The following is a 20496-nucleotide window of genomic DNA, read 5'->3' on the forward strand; positions in this document are numbered from 1 at the left end:
GGAAACAGTTGATTGATGGGGCCGTGAATTGAGGGAGGGATTGGCGTAGCGTCAAACTTTTTAATTCTTTCCCGTCACAAGCCGCGTCCCCATCATGCCTCTACACTCGCTATATTTCAATGCCTTTCTAAATAAACTGTTCACCAACTTTACTTTTAAATAAATTGATTACATTTACATGTTTTTATTTTTAAGCAAATTTATTATTTAGAGACGAAACTATTTTAATCAATACAAAATGTCACTTTTGATCACTTTTTGAATAAAGATTAATTTTATATAATAGCATAGCATTTATATCTTTTTAAAAATGAAGTCGTACCATACTCATTAGTTTTCATCATTTCTGTCATGAAAACCAAACTCCATTTCCTTTTAATAAAATTTAGTAATTTTAATTATAAAATAGTAGCATTAGCTTGTTCCACATATTGATCACAGCACTAGCGAGATGGAAAATATGATAGAACTAATGAAGGTCTTCATAATAATAGCAGATAATGTGATTACATTATACACACCATATCTCCGCAATGCTTTAAACAAACTTGTACAACAGGAGAAACTACCACTTGTGACTTGTGTGATTCTCATGACTTATCCGAAAAGGCTAAATTATTGAAATAACTGAATACATTGTTTGATAAGTGTATATACATGAAATAATGCTTAGATACAAAGAAGTTTTAAAGTGAACTTCATTGAATGTTGGATTGAATACAAGATATTATCATGTCACACGGGTTCGTTTGGCTTCTGCAGAAGCAACCTCCAAATCTCCTATGAAAAAAAGGATTTTGTCCAAAATTCCACGACATGATCTCTCTTCAGCTAGAGAGCTTTCTCCATTGAAGTCAATTTCTGAATGGAAGCTGTGAGCACTTTCTTTTTCTTGATTTTTTCTTGAACCCAGATGTCGCTGTATCTCTCCTTGGTGAACAAGATAGTAGTCACTGCCTTCTCTAATAATCTTCAAACCCCTATTTTATCAAACATCAAATAAAGTATTTCCCTTCCTATCAGACTCCTACCGTTGTTGCAAAAGCTGAGATCAATTATTGTAGTGTCAACTCAAATCCAAAACAATTTTCAGACAAAAATTGGTTTTTGTTTAATAATAAAGATTCATGTCAGAGAGCCTAAACTAGATCTAGCAATGGTTTTAAAATTTTTAAAATCAAACCGGTAGAAGTATTGGTTTAGTGTTTAATGGTCAAACACTCATTATTAAAAGAATAATTGTAACAATTAAAGAGCACATAAGTTATCCTAGCGGAACAAAAGATTGTAACTTTATTACATTAAAAACTAAACATTCAAGGCACACATAAAAAAAGTGTTGATCAAATATGGGTACCTATAAGAAATTCTAGAAGGAAATCAGAAGAAAAAATAATTTGCCTTCTTTCTTTAATTAAAATTAATTTATAGTGAATATATAGAAGTTATTTCAAGATAAGTCCATTTTAATTTATAGTAAAACAATTCTTATTTTTTTCCCGGTAGTATCTATGTAAAGATTTATCCAAACATACCCTATATCATACTATTCAGGTCTAAGTTCAAAAAATACACATCTTTATTCTTTATTCTTGTATATTGCTCTATTTTTTCATTTCTGATCAATGTGAGACTTAGACTCACACTTGGATTCTTAAGTACATCGTATTATACAAGAATAAAACAAAAAGCTCATCTGAAAAATTAGAAAACTCACACTCCAATTCGATCACAACGATCTTGCACCTCGTATACATCTTTCCATGATTTTGAGCCAATGGGAGCATAAAAAGCAGAATGATCTTCTCCCCATCTCTCTCTAAAAAGTTTAGACCATAGACCATTGTCTGAGCCCACCAGCTTCCACTTCCTACATACTGCACAAGTGCTTCAACTTGTTTAGTTCAACCCTTATTCAAACAAGCTAATATAATTCTGAATCTAAGAACTTTAAGAAGTTTCATACATTACCACCAACTAATTAAAAGTTGTATTATCTGCAAATTTAAACCGCATTAGGAACCTCACACATATTCCCTACTCCAAAATGTTTTTCTCTGCCAAAAACTTTTGATTGGATTCAATTGTATTTGTGCAGTAAGGGGTAAACATCAAATGTTTGATAAAACTTAAAATCAAATTATCTTTTCATCACTTATCAAAACGACAATTTCAAGGGGCAAAATTTGGCCAAGCTCCATCTATCTTTCTTGAAAAGCATGGTCACTGTTAGAACACGACCAAGTGAACACAAATAACATATCTCACTGGTTCAAAGTTCACTGGTAGAGATAGCAGTGGTTGGAACTGTATGGATGCAGTCCACATAACCTAGGCCAAAGAACAGGAACCTTTACAAGGTAACTAATATAAGATTACCGCTTCACCTAAACGAAACTACACAAAACGAAATTCTTTTCCTGATTTTATTTTGACATGATCTGCAATACCCACTACGTTGCCTTCCACCTTTTGTTTTGTGGTTGCAAAAATGCCTCAATTCAGACATCAAAGGAAAGTAAGAACCAGTGATTCACATGATTCAGGGAAAACCGAACAAACAAATCAACCGAATTTAGGGGATCATACTCAGCTCATGATCGCTTCAATTTCAGATCCAATTTAGCGGAAAACATACCAGATTATCCAAGCCAGCAATATGAAGAATTGAATCAGACGAATTGAAGAAAGTCAATTCAGACCAAATATTTCAACACAAGAAAAAAAAAAAGTTTTGCAAAGAGAGAAGAACGTAATTATGAAAAAAAAGTGAGTGGCTGAGGCTGACCTTGTTGAGCAACAGCAAGATGGCAATAATCTAAGAGACCGAATATCTTCATACATATTTCCACAGGTAACCTCTCCATTTTCGACAACTTCACAATAATCATTAACTCACACAGTTATTCATCTAACAATAACATTCACAACTTTCGTTTCCTCGGATTCTGTCTGTGCACTCATAATACTAACAAAACACTCATTTTTGTTGTTTCTGTTAGTTGCTTCTACAAGAATCCACAACAGCTCTGTTTATTGTATAATATAAATATAATATTATTATTATATTATTTTGGCGCGTAGGTATATGTTGGCGCATGCCAGCTACTCGCTCTGTCAACCACTTGTTCAAGAGAACGCATCCTACCGCTATTATAATTATTTTGGGTTAAAAATGATTTTGTTCTTTTTAATCTTAAAGTTAAAACTAAAATTAATCTTATTTAAATTTTTTGAATTAATTTAATTTATCTAAACGCGTAAATTTAATTATTTTAATAAATTTTATTAAATTTATTTAATGTTTTAAATATATTTAAAAAAACATATTTAACCTATTATTTTTTATATAAACTTTTTTTGCTATCCATATTTCTTTAACAGTTTAATAATGTAAAAAAATCATACCGTAAATTAGTTAATAAAAACTAGTAATATTTTCTTTTACATCAGTACATATTATATCCTAAACTAATTTAATTATTTACAAATTGATGTTGTTAGTTATTATATCATAAAGGGTAATTATCTTGAGTGTGTGTAACTGTGTATAAGTTCTTCATGTGTAACTAAAGTAAGGAATATTTTTGTAAACAATGTATCAAGCTATTAAAAATAACACACGATTTGGCTAGAGCAAACGAATCTCTATATAGTATGCCATGCCATAAATGTTTAAGAAAAATTTATATCAAGCATAGAATTTATCAGTGAAAAATGCGAGATAGCCTAAGGGGCAACACTGATTCCCCTTTATAGCCTGCATCTTCAGCTGTAATATCATCATTGCTCCAAGTATCAGAAACAAGGACAGCACTTAGGTAACGCAGTAGCACCTAAAAGAAACAAAGTAAATAGGTTTCATCAGTGGATTATATTACATTTTGTTCAAAGAACTAGTTGACTTAAAAAGATAAGCAGTTAAGGATTCGATGAAAACAATTTTCATAATCGAACACCCCTTCAATTGAAACCACTGATGCACAAAACTACAAGTTCATACCCACTTTACACTGATACAAATACTACTTGACACTGAATTTACCAAGAGATTACCAAAGCCAATTACAGAACATTTACAACATTATATATAGGCTAAGGAACAATAAGACAAATAATTTCATTATAAGAAACATTATTTTCTTCACAGTTTATCTTTCAACGCATTCCTGCAAATCCTCATACCTCGGTTCAGTTCAAGTCATAAGTGTCAACCAGTTTTAAAATGTCCTTCAAAATGTGCTTTCTTTCTAGCTTTACTGACTCAATGAGAGAGATAACAACATTCACAATATAAATGGAATCCCTGGACAAAAAGCGCTCTGTCTCAACCCCAGGAATTATTTTTTCTAGTGCTCTGGAATGTTCAGTGAGACGTTTTTGTTCTTCTAACTTCAATTTCCACTCTCTCCAAAATGAGGATTGTACTTTGCCAAGTTTATCCATATCGTCTGAATAAACATATTCAACACATTGTCTTAGTCAATTACAGATGCAAAAATGTAAGAAAAAAAAAAGTGGGAGAAAGAAATCCACAATCAATACAAGCATGATCATCAAACAATATTTTAAATAGAAACAGCATACATAAAAAAGTTAAAAAAGAAAATGCAATCTAAAGAGTCAACTACTGATAAATATACAATTAACAGCAAATAACAAAAAAGACAATCACCAGAACTGGGTGATGCATGCTTTTCCTTAAACCTCCTCTTCAACAGCTCCCTCCGTTGAGAAGGGTCAGTCTTTAGTCCAGAGTTATGTAGTAAGCTGTATGCCATCCCAACACTCATGATACTACAAATTTCTTGATAGTCTTTTCTTATTTTGAGTTGTTCTTCTATAATTTCTACCCCATTGAAGGCATCCACAAGATTCAAAAGATAGGAGCAACCCATTATATCTTCCTCTTCGGTGACTGGTGGCTCCATAATTGATTCTGCTAGAGAGGCAATCAGATTGTCTCTTGGGGCAAATCCATTTCTTGCCAACCAGCACAAAATGGTTACCACAGCTTGTGTTCTGATATTTAGATATTGCTTTCCAGTACTGAGTTTCCTCTGATGCTCTCCTTTCTTACTTAATTCAATCAACCAAGGGAGCTGTGAAGCAGCGAAAGACAGAACTTTCCCATTTTCAGTCAAGATTGATGCCCAATCAACTCGATCGCCAATAGCCAAGGTTTTCGCAACGATGGAAAGCACGTCTCTAGCTTTCTGAAGATGAACATCTTGATTGTCAGCACCAATACCATCAAACTCCTGAAAACAACCATTAACATCTAGTAAATTTTGAAAACTTTGATTTGGAAGGGAGTTTAAAGATGAGCCTTTTACTGAAAATTTGGAAGGATTTGTCTCTGTTGATGTCATCAATATTTCACACTGGCCCTGCATATCTAGATCCTTCCATGCGTGGAGAAGCTCACCAATAGATTCCTCATCACAGTGGCTTAAAGCAAACCCTAATAGCTGCTTTCGAGAATCCACATCCATATTATCAAGGGCAGGGCCTCTTGCAATTGCAGCACATAAATCCCATATGGTACCATGTCCTTTTCTGGCCAAACCAAGACAAAGATCAAATGCCAGCTGTAAATCACCAGAAACTGCAGCTTCTCGAGCAATAGCTTCCTCAACAGTTGATATGTCATCAGCGGACCTCAAGCCAAGAAGTCTGGCAACCTCAATAAGTTCATCAACATGAAAATATGCTCCACTTTGATTTGTGATTGCCATTTTTATAATTTCCATAGGATCTTTTATTTGCCTGAATTGCATGGGCAGAATATTCACTCCAAGGTTTGGAAGTTTAGCAGTAAGTGCATCAATAATATCTGCCTCTGCCTTTACATTTCCACTACTTGGATATAGATTAAGACATTCTCTGGCCTTCCAGATCTGGAATAAACTGTAGCAACATAATTAATCAATTCATGTAGTTGAGGATGGGCTAGCATAAACATAGCTGCTTATAGAAGACTATCAAGAAGAAAAAATGGTGTTTTGAAGTGATTTAGTAGACAGTTAACAAAAGCATAATGTATATTAAACTGTGATTTCAATCACTATTGCAAAGTAGGTAAAAACTGAAAAATCTACAAAAAGTAAAACAGAATACTTTGCCCAATAGTTCTTACATCTGAGCATGGTTGTGATAACATGATGGATTATCGTGAGAAAGGCTAACAAAGATTTTAAGCATTAGATGTTACAGATAATAAGCTGTTAAAGGTAATCTTACTTCAGAGCAAGAAAGGCTTGAAGCTGAGAAGAAGTACTCCCTAGCTGCTTGAATGACAAGGTTTTCAGCCTTCTCAGAAGCCAAAGCAACTGAACTTGTACCCTTCAAGTAATTTCTTGCAAGAGAAAACTTCCCAGCTTTGAGCAGTCCTCTGCAAAATTCAGTCAAAATATACTCTGGGTCCAGGAAAGGAAATGCCTTTTCCCTCAAGTATTGCATATCACGCCACATGCTGGCCCATTCACTATCGGACCGGCTTGGCTGACGACGAATAAATTTAGAAAGAATAAGACGTATAATCTGTTTTACACCCTTTTCATCCAACTGAGCACCTAGGAAAAAGTTTAATGGCTTTGGGACCTGTATAGATCCATAAAACAACAAAGTAAATACAACATAGCTACAAAACAATAACATGAATTGTAGAATCATTCTACAAAATAGTGGAAACAGAAATTGTGCAATTCAAGCAATAGTGATACACACATTGGTTACACAAATTTGGTTGGGTATAGAGGTCAAAATACCAACCTGGTAAAATGCCAAAAGCCTCCCTGCTTCAATGTGACCTTCAGCAGTTTTAAGTCTTCTCTCAAGGTCCTCTACTTGAAATGCACCATCTGTTCAATAATGTACTCATAAACCGATTAGAACTAATGCAACTGAATTAGCCACATGAAATCTACACCAATTCACAACAACACATGCAGGCACACATTGATTTGCAGCATGTGCCATTGGTTAGTTTTGGGATTAAAATTATGTGCACACCTCACCTCAACAACTCAGGTATATGTCAATCAAATATACAACACAGGAAGCAAAACAACATTGGATAACAGAATTGCAAGCAGAACTCTCATCCACACTGAATGACTAAAACAAGAAAAGCCCTTTTCAGCACTGGAGAGAATACAGTGAAAGAAAATGATTAGGCAAGAAGCACATAGCAAAATTTTGTATTCCAGGATCTAACACAAAGAAACTGACACAAATTTGTTACACACAGGACTAACAAGACAAAGGATGTAAATTTCCAAAAGTTTAGAGGAAGATTAGCATGGAAAGCTACAGCCATTTGAAGATTTTTGGGTTATTTTTTCTTTTGATACTAGTAGTCTGAAAAATATACCATGCGCATTTGAAGTATTGAAGGAAGATAGGCACAGAAAACTAGATTCATTACAAGACATTTTCTTCCAGTTCTAATATTCAAGAGATTGATGTAAAGAGTGGAAGTGGCAGTTTGGAGAGCAGAAAAAAAATTCTTTTCAAGAGATGAGGAGGCAAATATGACCTTAAATATGAAAGTGGTGTGGAAAACAAGCCCATAGTGGCAGTAGTCTAGGATGTAGATGTGGTAGTAGTTGCTTGTGAGTTGAGTTGGTCACAGAGCTCACTGAAGCAGGTTTGGAAAGTTTCATGGTGGGATTCAATGGACTATTGCAGACAAGTGTGGCAGCTATCATTGAGTTGTTGGATGTTGTCTAGTTGTGTTTGGAGCAGGGAAAGCCTATGAATGAAGGTTTGGAACACTTCTTCCATGTCTTTTGCTGTGTTCTTAGGTAAGCATATAGATGCAATGAAAGCACCACATTGACAAGCAGAACTGCCAGCTGTGCCAAGAACTAGGTTGAAACTAGAAAAAAAATGCAATAATGTTGTATTTTCCTCATGCCTATACTCCTCGAGCAGTAAGGCTGGTTCCACGGATTTGGACTACTGAAGCACCCTCTAGAGAAAGGCAAACTAGGAGAATTAAGGCCCAAAGGCCATTACAATAGCCTAATATTTGAGATAGTATAGCGGCCTTCCTGGTGGGTTGTAAATACAGCAGGGTCTATCAGATGTTTGGGTCTGATTACTATCAGGGTCTCATTTTGTTTGTGAAAATTAATGTGACAAAATAATACAGGGATTTACTTTCAGTTTAATAAACATAAAAAGTATGGGAAAATGTTTAAAAATAAGCATGCACAAGATTTAACATAAAACAATGAGCAGGATCATTCCAATGTCAGCCATTTAACTCTGAGTTAAAAAAAAAGAATTAACTACTGGAACGAAACATATGATTTAAGGATCAATTAAAAGTTAAAGGTCTACTTCCTAAAAGGTACAATTTAATGGGTACTTGTACTCTTTTCACTTTTTTCCTTCAGTTGTAATGAAACCCGAGGAAAAATTGATGAGCAATAAATCAACCATGAAGAAATTGTTAACATTACATCTGAATGTTATTAAGGAATTAGAATAGACCTGAAGCAAAACTCACCATGTAGTTGAGAAACTTTAGATAGTATAGCAGCCATAATACTCCACTTATCTGTAACTGTAGACAAGTATATGCATTGCAAAGCACAATCAACAGCTTCAGCCTCAGTTTTGAAATAGTCATTACTTTGGAAGTTTCTGCACCCTTCTTCAATTACCACCAAGCATATATCCAATTTATTCTCTTCAGAAGTGTCCTTCAACCATCTGACTAAAAATGATTCCTCCATATTTCGATTTGTACAATCAGAAACAATGACATCTCCGAGTAAGGATACCTTGTGAAACTTTTCACGCAGAAATGGAATGGCTCTACTGTGTAACCTTTCGGTTACATTTTCCTCTTTCACTCCCTTAAGCAAAAATTTAAATTTTTCATAGTCTGACAATTCTACCCACTTGGCAAGATTCATGCTGAAGCCCATTTCACTATCATCATCATTGGAGTAAACAATTTGATTCAAGTATAACACATCCTGATGGAACGATTGTAATTCAGATAGGCCTTTGCGAAGAGCAAATTCAAGCAGGCTGAGGCAATTATCCAGCTGTCCACTAAAATCATCCATTGCTCTAGCTCTATTCGTATACCAGTTTGAGAGCTCATCAATTGATGGCCAAGGAAATCCATGGAAATGCTTAACAAAAGGTTCAGTTTTGACTTGTATTAGAATGTCATGGTTTTTAACTGATGCATTAATGAAGTGAACCATCTTCTCACATTCAACCCAATCATCTTGCCTCACGGCAAAACCAGACGGGGGAGATCTCCCAGGAAGAAGCTGCCCATACATTTGTACCGGAACAGTTTCTGGGATGGCAGCTAAAATTTCCAACATAAATAGAGACAAAGAATATGGATGACGCTTGAAGAGCAAGTTTAGTGCTCCAATTTTTCCACTCTCAGCAAGTGATATGGCAGCCTCATTAATAGGCATAATGCGGAATTTGCTATATTCCTGCACAGAAAACCTGCAGAAAACTGTGTCAATGAACTTTGAGTCAGTGGAAACCATTAGAATTATTGAACAATCGCAAATGATCAAATATCCTATCAGTCATTCATTCTAAAAATCAATAATATGATCATATTTTGGAATTATGTATATATACATACCTCTTAAAGTTTAGTTAACGTGATATGATTCAAGGAAATGGGTATTTGCAACATTGTCAACAAAAGGAAATAAACAGATCAAAGCACGTTAAAGTTTTTAATTGTTGCAATCACAGCCTGGAAGTTGATCTTAAGGAACTTAACATTAAGATTTAAGAAAACATTAAAAAAATAAACAATTTCAGCTTAAAGACTGGTTTTCTTTTATAGGTGTGTGTGTTTACCAGTGTACTGTAAACAAACTGAGAAAATAGATGGTAATGAATTTAACCAAATTAACATTTATTCAATATTCCTCCCACGAGCATATATGCTGAGGTATTCGACAACTATGCCTAATTCATGTTTACTTTCTGTTAAAGAGGATTCTCATTTCCCTATCCTCCACTTTTTTTTTATCGGTAAATTTTCCTATCCACTGTGCTAACTTAATGATATTTCAATTTTATTAAAAAATATAAAAAGAAAAACATGTAGACAAAACTTTGAGATTTAACAAAAGCATAAAAAATATAGTTCATGTTAACAAAATAGACATCTGTAACTTGCCTGCCCATGTTTATTCCAAGGTATGTTTCCAGCCTGTCTCTAAATTGTAAGATTTTAAGTCTGGCAAGGCGAAGATTCCATACTTTACTAGAATTATCATCATCTACTACTGAGAATTTATGATGGTCAGTGATGCGTAGACCATAATCTAGCAAAGCCTTCACAGCATCTTCTGTCACTCCAATTCTATCAACACATTCAGAAAGTACAAAATTTTTATCCTTGATATTCGATAAAATGTTCTTTATTTCATTTACTCCATGGCTAGAATTCAACCACTGTGACTTCAGAACTTTTTCTTTATCCAATCCATGACTATCAGCAAAATCCAGAGCAGCCTGATATTTTTTCTTGTTAATCAGTATACTATACATTTCAGGGACAGACTTCTCAGTAAATGAAACAAGGTGCCAGAACAATCTAGAAAGATGAAATTGATTAAGCCTATCGGTAATTATCCAATCTGTCTGATGCAACTCTTCCGTTGACCCATCATGCGAAGCATCACCTCCTTCTTTCAATGATTGACTTGCTAAAAGAAAAACACAGCCCTTATATTTCAGTGCTCTTTCCAAAACAGGTAAAAAATATGCATGATCCTCTGCTGGAACTGTAGAACCATTAAGGATGTCAATCAACATAACCACACCACTCCTGTTTACAATGGCAAGGATATGGTCACACCACCAAGTAAAATCCATAAAATCCACACAAGATTTGTTCACTCCATTCGATAAATCACCAGACATTGCTGAACCATCTCTCTCTCCCAAGACAAACCGGGAGAGTGTGAGGCCTTCTTTGTCCAGCTTAAAAATATGCAAGCACCCTGTCAAATCCAGAGTAGCAACGAATGAAGCCTGTGGTGAGATTAGCACCTTTGCATATGTCAGTAGACCTCTGTAATCTTTTGGCTTTAAATATAACCCCTCAAATTGCAAAGAGAACAACTGCTCCAGTTCTGTACTTGAATTCCTCCGCAACAAAGAAAGATGGCTAGATCCTGAAGATAAATACATAAGTAATCAGTGAAGAACTTGGACAGATAATATTTAATAGATATTAATGACTTGTAGAAACTCTACACTCTATTCTCCATATTCCAAGAATACTTGATTAATAAAAGACGAAATTTTGTTAGAGAATATAATGGAAGAAATGCAGGTGCAGATGATAAAATATGTTTTTGAAATTTGAATCAAGCACACAATATAAGTTCATTAATGGAATTACTCATTTCCATTATCCAAATAAAAAATATAGTTTTCCATGTGTATAAGGCTTGAAATCAGTGAAATCTCTTCCCAAAATTAAACAACAGTGACAAAATCCTATTAGGTGGGTCAACTACATGGATCAAACAATGCCAGAATGTTCTACTGTGAATCATGTCCATAGAGACCATAGACCTCTAACTCTAAATCCTTCTTAATAGTTTTGATGTAGTTTTTCTTGGTCTTCCTCTGGCTCTAGTGATAGGGCTAACCTCCAAATAACTTGGGCTTCTATTAGTCTCTTCACAGTTCCTAAACCAACGAAGGCAAGATTTTAGTGTCTAATACGATCACTTCTAATCCTATCTTTCCTAGTAGGTTCACTTTTAAAACCCAACATTCTCATCTTTAGACCCTTAATTAGATACTTTTAATAGGGCATTAAACATGTAAAAACTTTAATTGTTCGTTAATATGGTCAAAACCTTCTAGTAGATGACAACCCACCAAGACTTTTTTGTGGATTTACTATAATCATTTAAACTAACAGCCAATTTCTCAGATTATAAAGAAAAGTCCTTTTTATACAGCAGAAGAGGTAAAGGTTCATAATGAAAACAAGATTTCTTTCGCTATTGAAAATATTTATTAAGATACTCCATTTATTGCTTTGTTTGCCCTTGTAAAATTGGCTGAAACTGATCAGGTGAAAGGTTAACCCATGACACCAACAAAAGCAAATATCCAAAACCCATCCACATTTCCTGCATAATCTTTCAGCATGTAGAAAGCGAAGTTTCTTCCAGTATATCAGATCAGCAGTCAGAAGTAAAAGTGAGTGGGTGAGGCTGACCTTGTTGAGCAACAGCAAGATGGCAGTAATCTAAGAGACCGAATATCTTCATACATATTTCCACAGGCAACCTCTCAATTTTCGACAACTTCATCATAAACTCACACAGTTATTCGTCTAACCATAACATTCACAACTTTCGTTTCCTCGGATTCTGTCTTTGCACTCATAATACTAACAAAACACTCATTTTTTTTTTTTGTTAGTTGCTTCTACAAGAATCCACAATTAGGGATGTAAAAATGGGCCGAGTTCAACGGGCCGACCCGCATCCCGTGTGACTTAATCTAAAAAAACACCTGCAGCAGCAGCTGTTGTGTGTTTAATTTTGGTACTCTTTCTGCCAGACAGACTTCCATTCCACTGCCTGCCATCCATTTTCTCTCTCTAGCGAAATTTGGGAAACCAGAGACCAGACCCGTCGTGTTTCTCCTCCACCCACGTCGCTGGCCAGGAACACGAAGGCAGTGCAGCCCATTCACCACGTCGCGTTTCTCCTCCACCGTGACATCCACCACGTCGCTGACCAGAAACACGAAGGCAGTGCACGGAGAACGCAGAGCCACCATCCAACTGCGATTTGCGGACGATTCCGACGGCCACGACTACCACGAAGACAGGTTTGTTCGTAATTTTTGCGTTCTGATTTTTTTTTCGATTTATAACCTAAAGTTCTGATTTTCGTAAGCCTAAAATTCATTTCCCATAATTGGAGGTTATGTTTTATGTCTGGTTGTTGTTGCTGCGATTTGCCCTTCTTTGAATTGGACCCATTATGTGAATCGTAATTGCTGGTGATGCTTAAAATTTGCCCCAATATCTTCGTAGTTGCTGCTGTTAACAGGGATGGCAAAATAGTCAGGCCTGACAGGCCGGCCCGCCAATCCGACTGAAAAAGCATGAATCAGGCCAAGAATTTTAGTCCACTGATCCATGACAACCCGGTCTGTCAAGTCCGCTGGCCCGTCGGGCCAGGCCACGGGCTAAAACGGACCAGCCCGCGGGCCGTATAAGTTAATGAATTAAAAAAAAACACGTGCAGTGTAGCAGAGGAGGTGGGTGGAGTTTTGAAGTCTCTTCTCTACTCTGCCACTGCCAGACTTATTCCTTCATTCCTCTCACACTCTCTTCTCCTCCTCCTCCACCACCCGCGTTTTGGGAAACCAGAAGAGAGCACCCTCGTTTCTCCTCCACCCACGTCGCTGGCCAAGAAACACGAAGGCAGAGTGCAGGCCATTCACGGCGTCTCCTTTCTCCTCCACCGTGACATCCACCACGTCGCTGGCAGGGGCAGCAGCGCCACCATCGGACTGCGATTGACGAACGATTTCGACCGCCACGACCACCACGAACACAGGTTTGTTTGTAATTTGCGTTCTGGTTCCCTTTTCTTTCAATTTGTAACCTAAATTTATGATTTTCGTAACCCTAAAATTGGTTTCCTGTAATTGGAAGTTATGGTGTATGTGTGGTTGTTGTTGCTGCGATTTGTCCTTGTTTGGATTGGACCCATTCTGTGAATCATAATTGTTGTGCTGTTGTTGGTTAAATTTTCCCTCAATTTCAATTTCGTAGTTGCTTCCGTTTTGGTGTGGTGGTGATGTTCATTTCTTTTTTTCTTGTTTTTCTAGTGTTACTATTTTTTATCTGACTGTGTGATAGGCTGATAGTTGTGGTTGTTTTCTTTGTTTGTCTGTTTATCTGTAATCATGTTGGAGATATGTGGAGAACATGTATTTCATCGTTGCACTGTGATCAAATAAATACTGCCACTGTTTCATATTGTTCTATCATCCTTGAGACAAAAATATGTTCTTCATTAATGATTGAATTATATGATAGAAAGTACCAAGTTGCAAAGTTGTATGTGCCGTATTTGCAAAGCTGGGATTGAGTTGTTTGGCATTAACTTAAACTGAAATTTGCTTATACACTGCAGTATATTTGATGTAGAACTATAATGCCACCTCCTTTTTAACTGTTCTGAACTCTAATTTGTTTGAGGCATCTCTACCGGGGTTTGATGATGGGGAGATTTCAGAAGATGCTCCTATTGATTTGGAGGGTTTAGATGCTTCTGCAGCACATGTTGCCAAACAAATTATACAACCTCTCATCCATAATTAATGCTTCTGTTTTTTTTTTATGTAACTGTTTGCACTTTGGTAATGCTCCATGCCTAAAGTACTCTAATTCAGACTTGTTATTGATGTTGCAACAGTGTCTTGATGACTTGCAGAGAGCAAAATGTCATTTATATATATTGTAGGGTTGTTTGTTTTGTGATCAGTTATATTATATACTGCAGGGTTGTTTTTGTTGCAATAATTTTGTTGAAATCTGATTTTGGACTGAAAATGTAACATATGGAAAAAAGCCCACGGGCCAGCCCGCCAGCCCGCCAGCTTGCGGGCCGGGTTCAAAGGTGTAACCCGTTTCACCCTTGCGGGCCAAAATCGGGCCGGGTCAAAACGGGCCGGGCTGGCCCGTTTTGACATCCCTAGCTGTTAATCGCATATTTAGATCGGAGGTAACCATATCGAATCATTGCTGAGATGACCGATTGGTCTGGATTGTTTGTTCATGTTTGTGTAGTAAAATGCTGTTATATTCATTTTCGAATTGAGATGTTTTTTGCTATGTTATTGAGATGTATGATGTTGGACTGCCGTATAATGGTATTGTGTTGCTGTTTGATGTTTTGTGCTAAAAGTGTTGCTATTTTAGTACACAGTTTTATGCTGAAAGTGTAGCTACTGTAGTAGAAATTTGTGTTGTTATATGGGTTGCTTTGCTGTTTGGGTTCTTGTTTGTGTTTTTTGTTATTGAGTTTTGTTATTCTATTTGTTTTGTTTGTGTTAGGATTTAGTGAACCAGATATAATATAATGGATGAGCATGAGTCTAATACTAATCCTCCTCCAAGTAAAGATCATGAAACTGAGAGTGAGAGAATGTTCATAATGAATCTGTGAAGGTTGATATGGTTGAAGAGATATGGATGAGAGTCTAAAACTTAGAGAATCCTCTTGTAGTAAGAAAACGGAGAAGTCAAGAACTTCTGATGTATGGAAATATGATTGGGGTTGGTGAGGATGGAAAAGAGAGGGCAAAGTGTAATGGGTGCAACAAAAAATATGTTATTGGTAGTAAAAACTATGGCACATCTCATTTGAAGCATCACGTGGAGAAATGTAAACTTAAATTTGAAGATGTTAGACAAATGATAGTGGATGGGCAAGAAAAGTTAAAAGGTAGAAGAATAGATCCAATGGTTTACCGTGAGTTGTGTGCCAATTTAATTATCCAACATGTTTCAACTTTATTGAGTATGAAGCTCTTAGAACTTGAGTATGAAGCTCTTTGAGTATGAAGCTCTTAGAAGTTGAGTATGAAGCTCTTAGAACTTGGATAAGTTATCTGAATCCTGATGCATGCTTAGTTTCTAGAAATACGATAAGGAGTGATGTTATGAAAATACATATGAAAGAAAAAAACACGCTAAAGGAAGAGTACAGGAAAATCAGTAATAGGATTTGTTTGACATCTGATTTGTGGACTTCTATAATTGGTGAGGGATATATTGCTTTGACAGCATATTATGTTAACATAAATTGGTGTGCATGGGGAATTGAGAAAAGAATATTTTCTTTGACTTTGGATAATGCATCTACTAATGACGTTTTGATCAAAACTTTAAAAAGTGAGCTTATTTTGCAAAATTCTTTAGTATGTGATGGTGAGTTTTTGCATATTCGTTGTTGTGCACACAATAACTTGATTGTGCTCTTGGTGATTCATTATATCATATTAGGGAGAGCATAATGTATGTAAAGGATTCTGAAAGTAGGATGATGAAGTTTAAACAATGTATTGAAAAATTAGGAGACATTGATGCAAAAACTGCTTTGTGTATAGATGTTCCTACAATGTGCAATGAGAAATGGGAAAGAGTGAAAAAAATCTGTATTTTCTTATTGTCCTTTTATGAGATTACAAATATGATTTCTGCCACAAACTACCTTACATCAAACTTGTACTTTTTACAAATGTGGAACATCCAAACCTGGAAAGCTTAAAAGATGAAGGCCGCTACCGCCAGGTACGTTGATACTGCTGGAATCGCCGCTAATAGAGGAGCCGCCGAGAGAGGCGCCGCCGTTTTGACTACCATGGCCATGAGAGGAGGAAGGAAGAATTTGAAGAGGGCTACAGAGGAAAAACATGTTACGCTTCAAGACGGGCAAAGCATCATGCAGGTGGTGTCTTTACGAGGCTCTAATATCATTGAGGTACTGCTTTACCAGTCTTAAATCTTCCAATTTTTCTTTTTTATTTATGCTGAGGAAAATGAGAAAATAACTCTGGTAAAACTGACAAATTTTGATGGAGAAATAAATCAAGGAATATTATTTGAATATTTGCATCTGTGAGAATGAGAGGTAAAGTACATATTACAAAGGAAAATAAGTTGCAGTTCTTTCTACCCTGATAGTAAACAAAACAATTGGTACTTCTGTGAAAACAAATAGTTTCTAATAGTGTTGCAGGGATTGCGTGGATACTTCTATGATTTCTCTTAAAATCAGTTTGTTCAATGTCAGCACCCCTTTATAATGTGTGTACTACTTATGTGTGTATAGGTTCTCATTTATATTTCGATTTTGACGTGTGAAGGTCAAGGATGCATTTGGCAACAAATCACTAGCTCTGTTCCCTGCTAAATTTCGGAAAAGCGTGTGGATTAAACTAGGTCTGTCCTATTTAAAAAGCAATTCAGCAGTATGCCATGTTAATTTGTGTTATTAGTTTTTAAAAACAAAATCAATTGATTTACTGATAATAATAATAATAATCAAATGGTTGTGCTATAATTGCTGATTTTCTATCTGGACATTAGTGATAGTTTATTAACCGACCTCATGGAATGGATAGTTATAATTTGTCTCCTTTTCAAGTGTACTTAATAAGCTGTTTTTTTCTTAAACTTTTATTGCTTCATTGTTCGGGAATTCAGAGAATTTTTAGCTAACAATGAATTTGTCTATAGGACATTGGCATCAGAAATGCGGGCAAGGCCACCACAAAAAAGTTCATCACTTCATCTACTGATGGGATATTTTTCACCAAGCCAAGTAATAAGAGGTTCTGACTTATGTTGAATAAGGTGCTCACGGTTGAGAAAATCATTAAAGAGAATTAAAATGTTTGTTGAAGCTGGAAGGATCAGGAATGGAGGAGTTCTGTCAGAATTTGAGATGTAATAAGGCATTCACATGAAGACTTGAAGTGATTTTCTTTTTCTTCCTGACTTTTTTTTTTTTTGTATCAGAAGCAATTTATCTCCATTATTCAATTTTTGTATACAATGTCTGTAACATGTACTCTGTTTATAATAATCGTAATGTAATGATTTTGGTGTATAAAAAGTTTAGTATCTGTATTTTAAGCTCTTCTAGCAGGATGTTTAGAGTACCGCTACATTTGAAATCACCTTTTATACCAACGATTAAATGAATAATGTATAAATATAGTCTTACAACTTTGCTATTTTGAGATCTTGGGTTAAAGATTATTGGTTTTGTGTAAACTCTTATTATATATATTTTTACATCTTTTATATAAAAAATCAGATTTTAAAAGGAAAAGGTATAGTTTTTTTTTTTTAATTTAATCAACAGCTATAAATGTAATTTATCTTTTAAAGTATGTCCATCTCACTTTTGAAATGGTTAAATTGCTTAAATAATTTTCAAATTGGCACAAAATTGTCATCCTATCCCTTCTCCTTCTGCAGTATTTTATTTTCTTCTGTTAGTTTCCAAACTTGTACATATAGGCAGTTTATTTTCTCTTCTTGAAGTATAATTGGGATATAAGGTTGACTTCTAATCCATTTCCTAGGAAAAAAAAAATGAAAACCAACCTAAACTATTATTCATATTCTTTTTTATACTACATATTAAAAGTTCAATTTACCTAAAGAATATATTTTATTTAAACTTTTATATACATTTTAAATGTTAGAAATTATAAATGTATGCTTTACTTTAGAATCTAAATTCATAAAATCACAAGTTAGATATATTTTTAAACTATTTATTTTATTTTTTAATTACTAAAATGATTTATTAATACCAATTTAATTCCTGTTCAACAATAAGTCTTGGTCCCAGCTCAATACTTAAATCTTAAATTAATGTCTTCATTAGTCGGATTTCAAAATCATTGATGCTTGCCATTATTTTCATATGGAGAAAACTATATTTCACACATTGTTTCTGGTCAGTTTTATTATAGTTTGACTAGCTGGTGCAGATTCAATTCTTTTCTTTTGGTTGAGAAATCTGAAAAGCAAATCTTCAATAGAATCAGCACATAAAAATAGGACAAGAACATTCTTTCACATACATTGTCGTTTTAGCTTGAGTGTAATAATTCATATGCCATGGGAGTCTAACTATATGATTCAATCATCTGTATCTGAACAAGACTCTGAATCTTCATCGGCTTGCAACTCGAAAGGTCTGAGTCTGTTTGTATTGGCTTCCAATGGAGGTAGTCCATCATCACTGTCCTCCAGCTCATTCTCTTGTTGGGAGGCAGAAGTTTCTTTTGATTCATCAACCATTGCAAATTTAAAACTTTCAGGCCTGTATGTTGGCAAATGATTGAAAGAGTGAGTATAATACTTTGGGCATGAGAACCGATAGATTCTACCATACAAAATCCAAAAGTTGATATAAAAAGTAAATATATGGCTATTCAACAAGGGAACAACCAAAGCAATTGAATATACAAAAATCAAAGCAGGAAACAATAACACACCATTCAGGAGTTTTCTGTAGTTCTCGAACTTGTTCGTAGAAAAGAACTTGAGAAACAAGGCATGCAACCTTGCTACCCGATTCAAGAGCCTTTTCCTTTCCGGTTACATCAACAACAACAAAACTCCCTGCAACATGAGAAAGAAGGGTTAAATGTTAAACTCTTTGGCAGATGGGTTGGAGTAACATAAAATCTTAAAGAACACATGGCGCATTAGCCAACACCAAAAACATGCAATTTACTCAAACAATGTTACTAGCAGTACACACTGCAAATATGTTCGAGTTTGAGATGTATTGTTTAACAAAACAGATTGGTGAAGTTGACATGGCTTCTAAATAAATAGTTCTACGCTTCATATAGACAAATTCATTGTTAGCTAAAAATTCTCTGAATTCCCGAACAATGAAGCAATAAAAGTTTAAGAAAAAAACAGCTTATTAAGTACACTTGAAAAGGAGACAAATTATAACTATCCATTCCATGAGGTCGGTTAATAAACTATCACTAATGTCCAGATAGAAAATCAGCAATTATAGCACAACCATTTGATTATTATTATTATTATCAGTAAATCAATTGATTTTGTTTTTAAAAACTAATAACACAAATTAACATGGCATACTGCTGAATTGCTTTTTAAATAGGACAGACCTAGTTTAATCCACACGCTTTTCCGAAATTTAGCAGGGAACAGAGCTAGTGATTTGTTGCCAAATGCATCCTTGACCTTCACACGTCAAAATCGAAATATAAATGAGAACCTATACACACATAAGTAGTACACACATTATAAAGGGGTGCTGACATTGAACAAACTGATTTTAAGAGAAATCATAGAAGTATCCACGCAATCCCTGCAACACTATTAGAAACTATTTGTTTTCACAGAAGTACCAATTGTTTTGTTTACTATCAGGGTAGAAAGAACTGCAACTTATTTTCCTTTGTAATATGTACTTTACCTCTCATTCTCACAGATGCAAATATTCAAATAATATTCCTTGATTTATTTCTCCATCAAAATTTGTCAGTTTTACCAGAGTTATTTTCTCATTTTCCTCAGCATAAATAAAAAAGAAAAATTGGAAGATTTAAGACTGGTAAAGCAGTACCTCAATGATATTAGAGCCTCGTAAAGACACCACCTGCATGATGCTTTGCCCGTCTTGAAGCGTAACATGTTTTTCCTCTGTAGCCCTCTTCAAATTCTCCCTTCCTCCTCTCATGGCCATGGTAGTCAAAACGGCGGCGCCTCTCTCGGCGGCTCCTCTATTAGCGGCGATTCCAGCAGTATCAACGTACCTGGCGGTAGCGACCTTCACGCTGGCCTCTCTACGAGTGTCTCCGTGAGGGATGGGGTTTACAGCTCTAGGGTTTTTTTTTTTTTATGGGTTGGAATTATTTTTTAACCTAAAA

General features: G+C 35.3%; 3 protein-coding genes and 1 pseudogene across 11 annotated transcripts; 1 reads left to right on the forward strand and 3 right to left on the reverse strand.

Annotated features, from left to right (window-relative positions):
- Positions 1 to 597: 597 nt before the first annotated feature.
- On the reverse strand, positions 598 to 3023 carry LOC114196195 (uncharacterized). Its single transcript, XM_028086760.2, has 3 exons — positions 2789 to 3023; positions 1718 to 1877; positions 598 to 980 (listed from the first exon to the last, which is right to left on the reverse strand). The coding sequence occupies exons 1-3, from the start codon at positions 2889 to 2891 to the stop codon at positions 731 to 733; spliced, it is 513 nt and encodes a 170-aa protein (XP_027942561.1). The 5' UTR covers positions 2892 to 3023; the 3' UTR covers positions 598 to 730.
- On the reverse strand, positions 598 to 11217 carry LOC114162617 (MAG2-interacting protein 2-like; annotated as a pseudogene). Its single transcript, XR_014984481.1, has 9 exons — positions 10184 to 11217; positions 8519 to 9489; positions 6775 to 6863; positions 6244 to 6603; positions 4676 to 5900; positions 4186 to 4451; positions 2789 to 3836; positions 1718 to 1877; positions 598 to 1045 (listed from the first exon to the last, which is right to left on the reverse strand). The product of XR_014984481.1 is annotated as an MAG2-interacting protein 2-like (transcript).
- A 1126-nt stretch (positions 11218 to 12343) lies between these two features.
- Positions 12344 to 17678, forward strand: LOC114162619 (uncharacterized). 8 transcript variants are annotated; one of them, XR_003599259.2, is made up of 6 exons: positions 12344 to 12358; positions 12457 to 12870; positions 13079 to 13607; positions 16324 to 16541; positions 16927 to 17002; positions 17300 to 17678. XR_003599259.2 is itself a non-coding variant. In XM_085666331.1 (5 exons), exons 3-5 carry the CDS (start codon positions 16332 to 16334, stop codon positions 17275 to 17277), a joined length of 297 nt encoding a protein of 98 aa, XP_085522457.1. In that variant the 5' UTR covers positions 12398 to 12870; positions 13079 to 13607; positions 16324 to 16331; the 3' UTR covers positions 17278 to 17289. The 8 variants fall into 8 exon arrangements, 4 of the variants coding, with proteins under 4 accessions (XP_085522456.1, XP_085522457.1, XP_027902372.1 ...); XM_085666331.1 differs by lacking the exons at positions 12344 to 12358; positions 17300 to 17678 and adding an exon at positions 17267 to 17289 and having other exon boundaries at positions 12398 to 12870; XR_014984483.1 differs by lacking the exon at positions 12344 to 12358 and having other exon boundaries at positions 12400 to 12870; positions 16893 to 17002.
- Positions 17679 to 18600: 922 nt separating this feature from the next.
- Positions 18601 to 20421, reverse strand: LOC114162859 (uncharacterized). The gene is made up of 4 exons (XM_028046843.2): positions 20193 to 20421; positions 19732 to 19807; positions 19078 to 19204; positions 18601 to 18902 (listed from the first exon to the last, which is right to left on the reverse strand). Exons 1-4 carry the CDS (start codon positions 20310 to 20312, stop codon positions 18719 to 18721), a joined length of 507 nt encoding a protein of 168 aa, XP_027902644.1. The 5' UTR covers positions 20313 to 20421; the 3' UTR covers positions 18601 to 18718.
- Between the last annotated feature and the right edge of the window lie 75 nt (positions 20422 to 20496).

Source organism: Vigna unguiculata, chromosome 9, assembly GCF_037176805.1.
Source record: "Vigna unguiculata cultivar grain cowpea cultivar isolate G323 ecotype 2 chromosome 9, ASM3717680v1, whole genome shotgun sequence".
Classification (NCBI taxonomy): Eukaryota; Viridiplantae; Streptophyta; class Magnoliopsida; order Fabales; family Fabaceae; genus Vigna; species Vigna unguiculata.

Bases quoted from the DNA above. Each gene is read 5' to 3' on its own strand.
- LOC114162619 (XM_028046571.2), top strand. From the start codon at position 16,332: ATGAAGGCCGCTACCGCCAGGTACGTTGATACTGCTGGAATCGCCGCT. The intron at 16,542-16,926 runs GTACTGCTTTAC...TGACGTGTGAAG, and splicing joins GAGGCTCTAATATCATTGAG to GTCAAGGATGCATTTGGCAA. The intron at 17,003-17,299 runs GTCTGTCCTATT...ATTTGTCTATAG, and splicing joins AAGCGTGTGGATTAAACTAG to GACATTGGCATCAGAAATGC.
- LOC114196195 (XM_028086760.2), bottom strand. From the start codon at position 2,891: ATGATTATTGTGAAGTTGTCGAAAATGGAGAGGTTACCTGTGGAAATA. The intron at 1,878-2,788 runs GTCAGCCTCAGC...GCACTTGTGCAG, and splicing joins TCTTGCTGTTGCTCAACAAG to TATGTAGGAAGTGGAAGCTG. The intron at 981-1,717 runs GTGAGTTTTCTA...TTGATAAAATAG, and splicing joins CGTTGTGATCGAATTGGAGT to GGGTTTGAAGATTATTAGAG.
- LOC114162859 (XM_028046843.2), bottom strand. From the start codon at position 20,312: ATGGCCATGAGAGGAGGAAGGGAGAATTTGAAGAGGGCTACAGAGGAA. The intron at 19,808-20,192 runs GTACTGCTTTAC...TGACGTGTGAAG, and splicing joins GAGGCTCTAATATCATTGAG to GTCAAGGATGCATTTGGCAA. The intron at 18,903-19,077 runs GTGTGTTATTGT...GCCAACATACAG, and splicing joins CTACAGAAAACTCCTGAATG to GCCTGAAAGTTTTAAATTTG.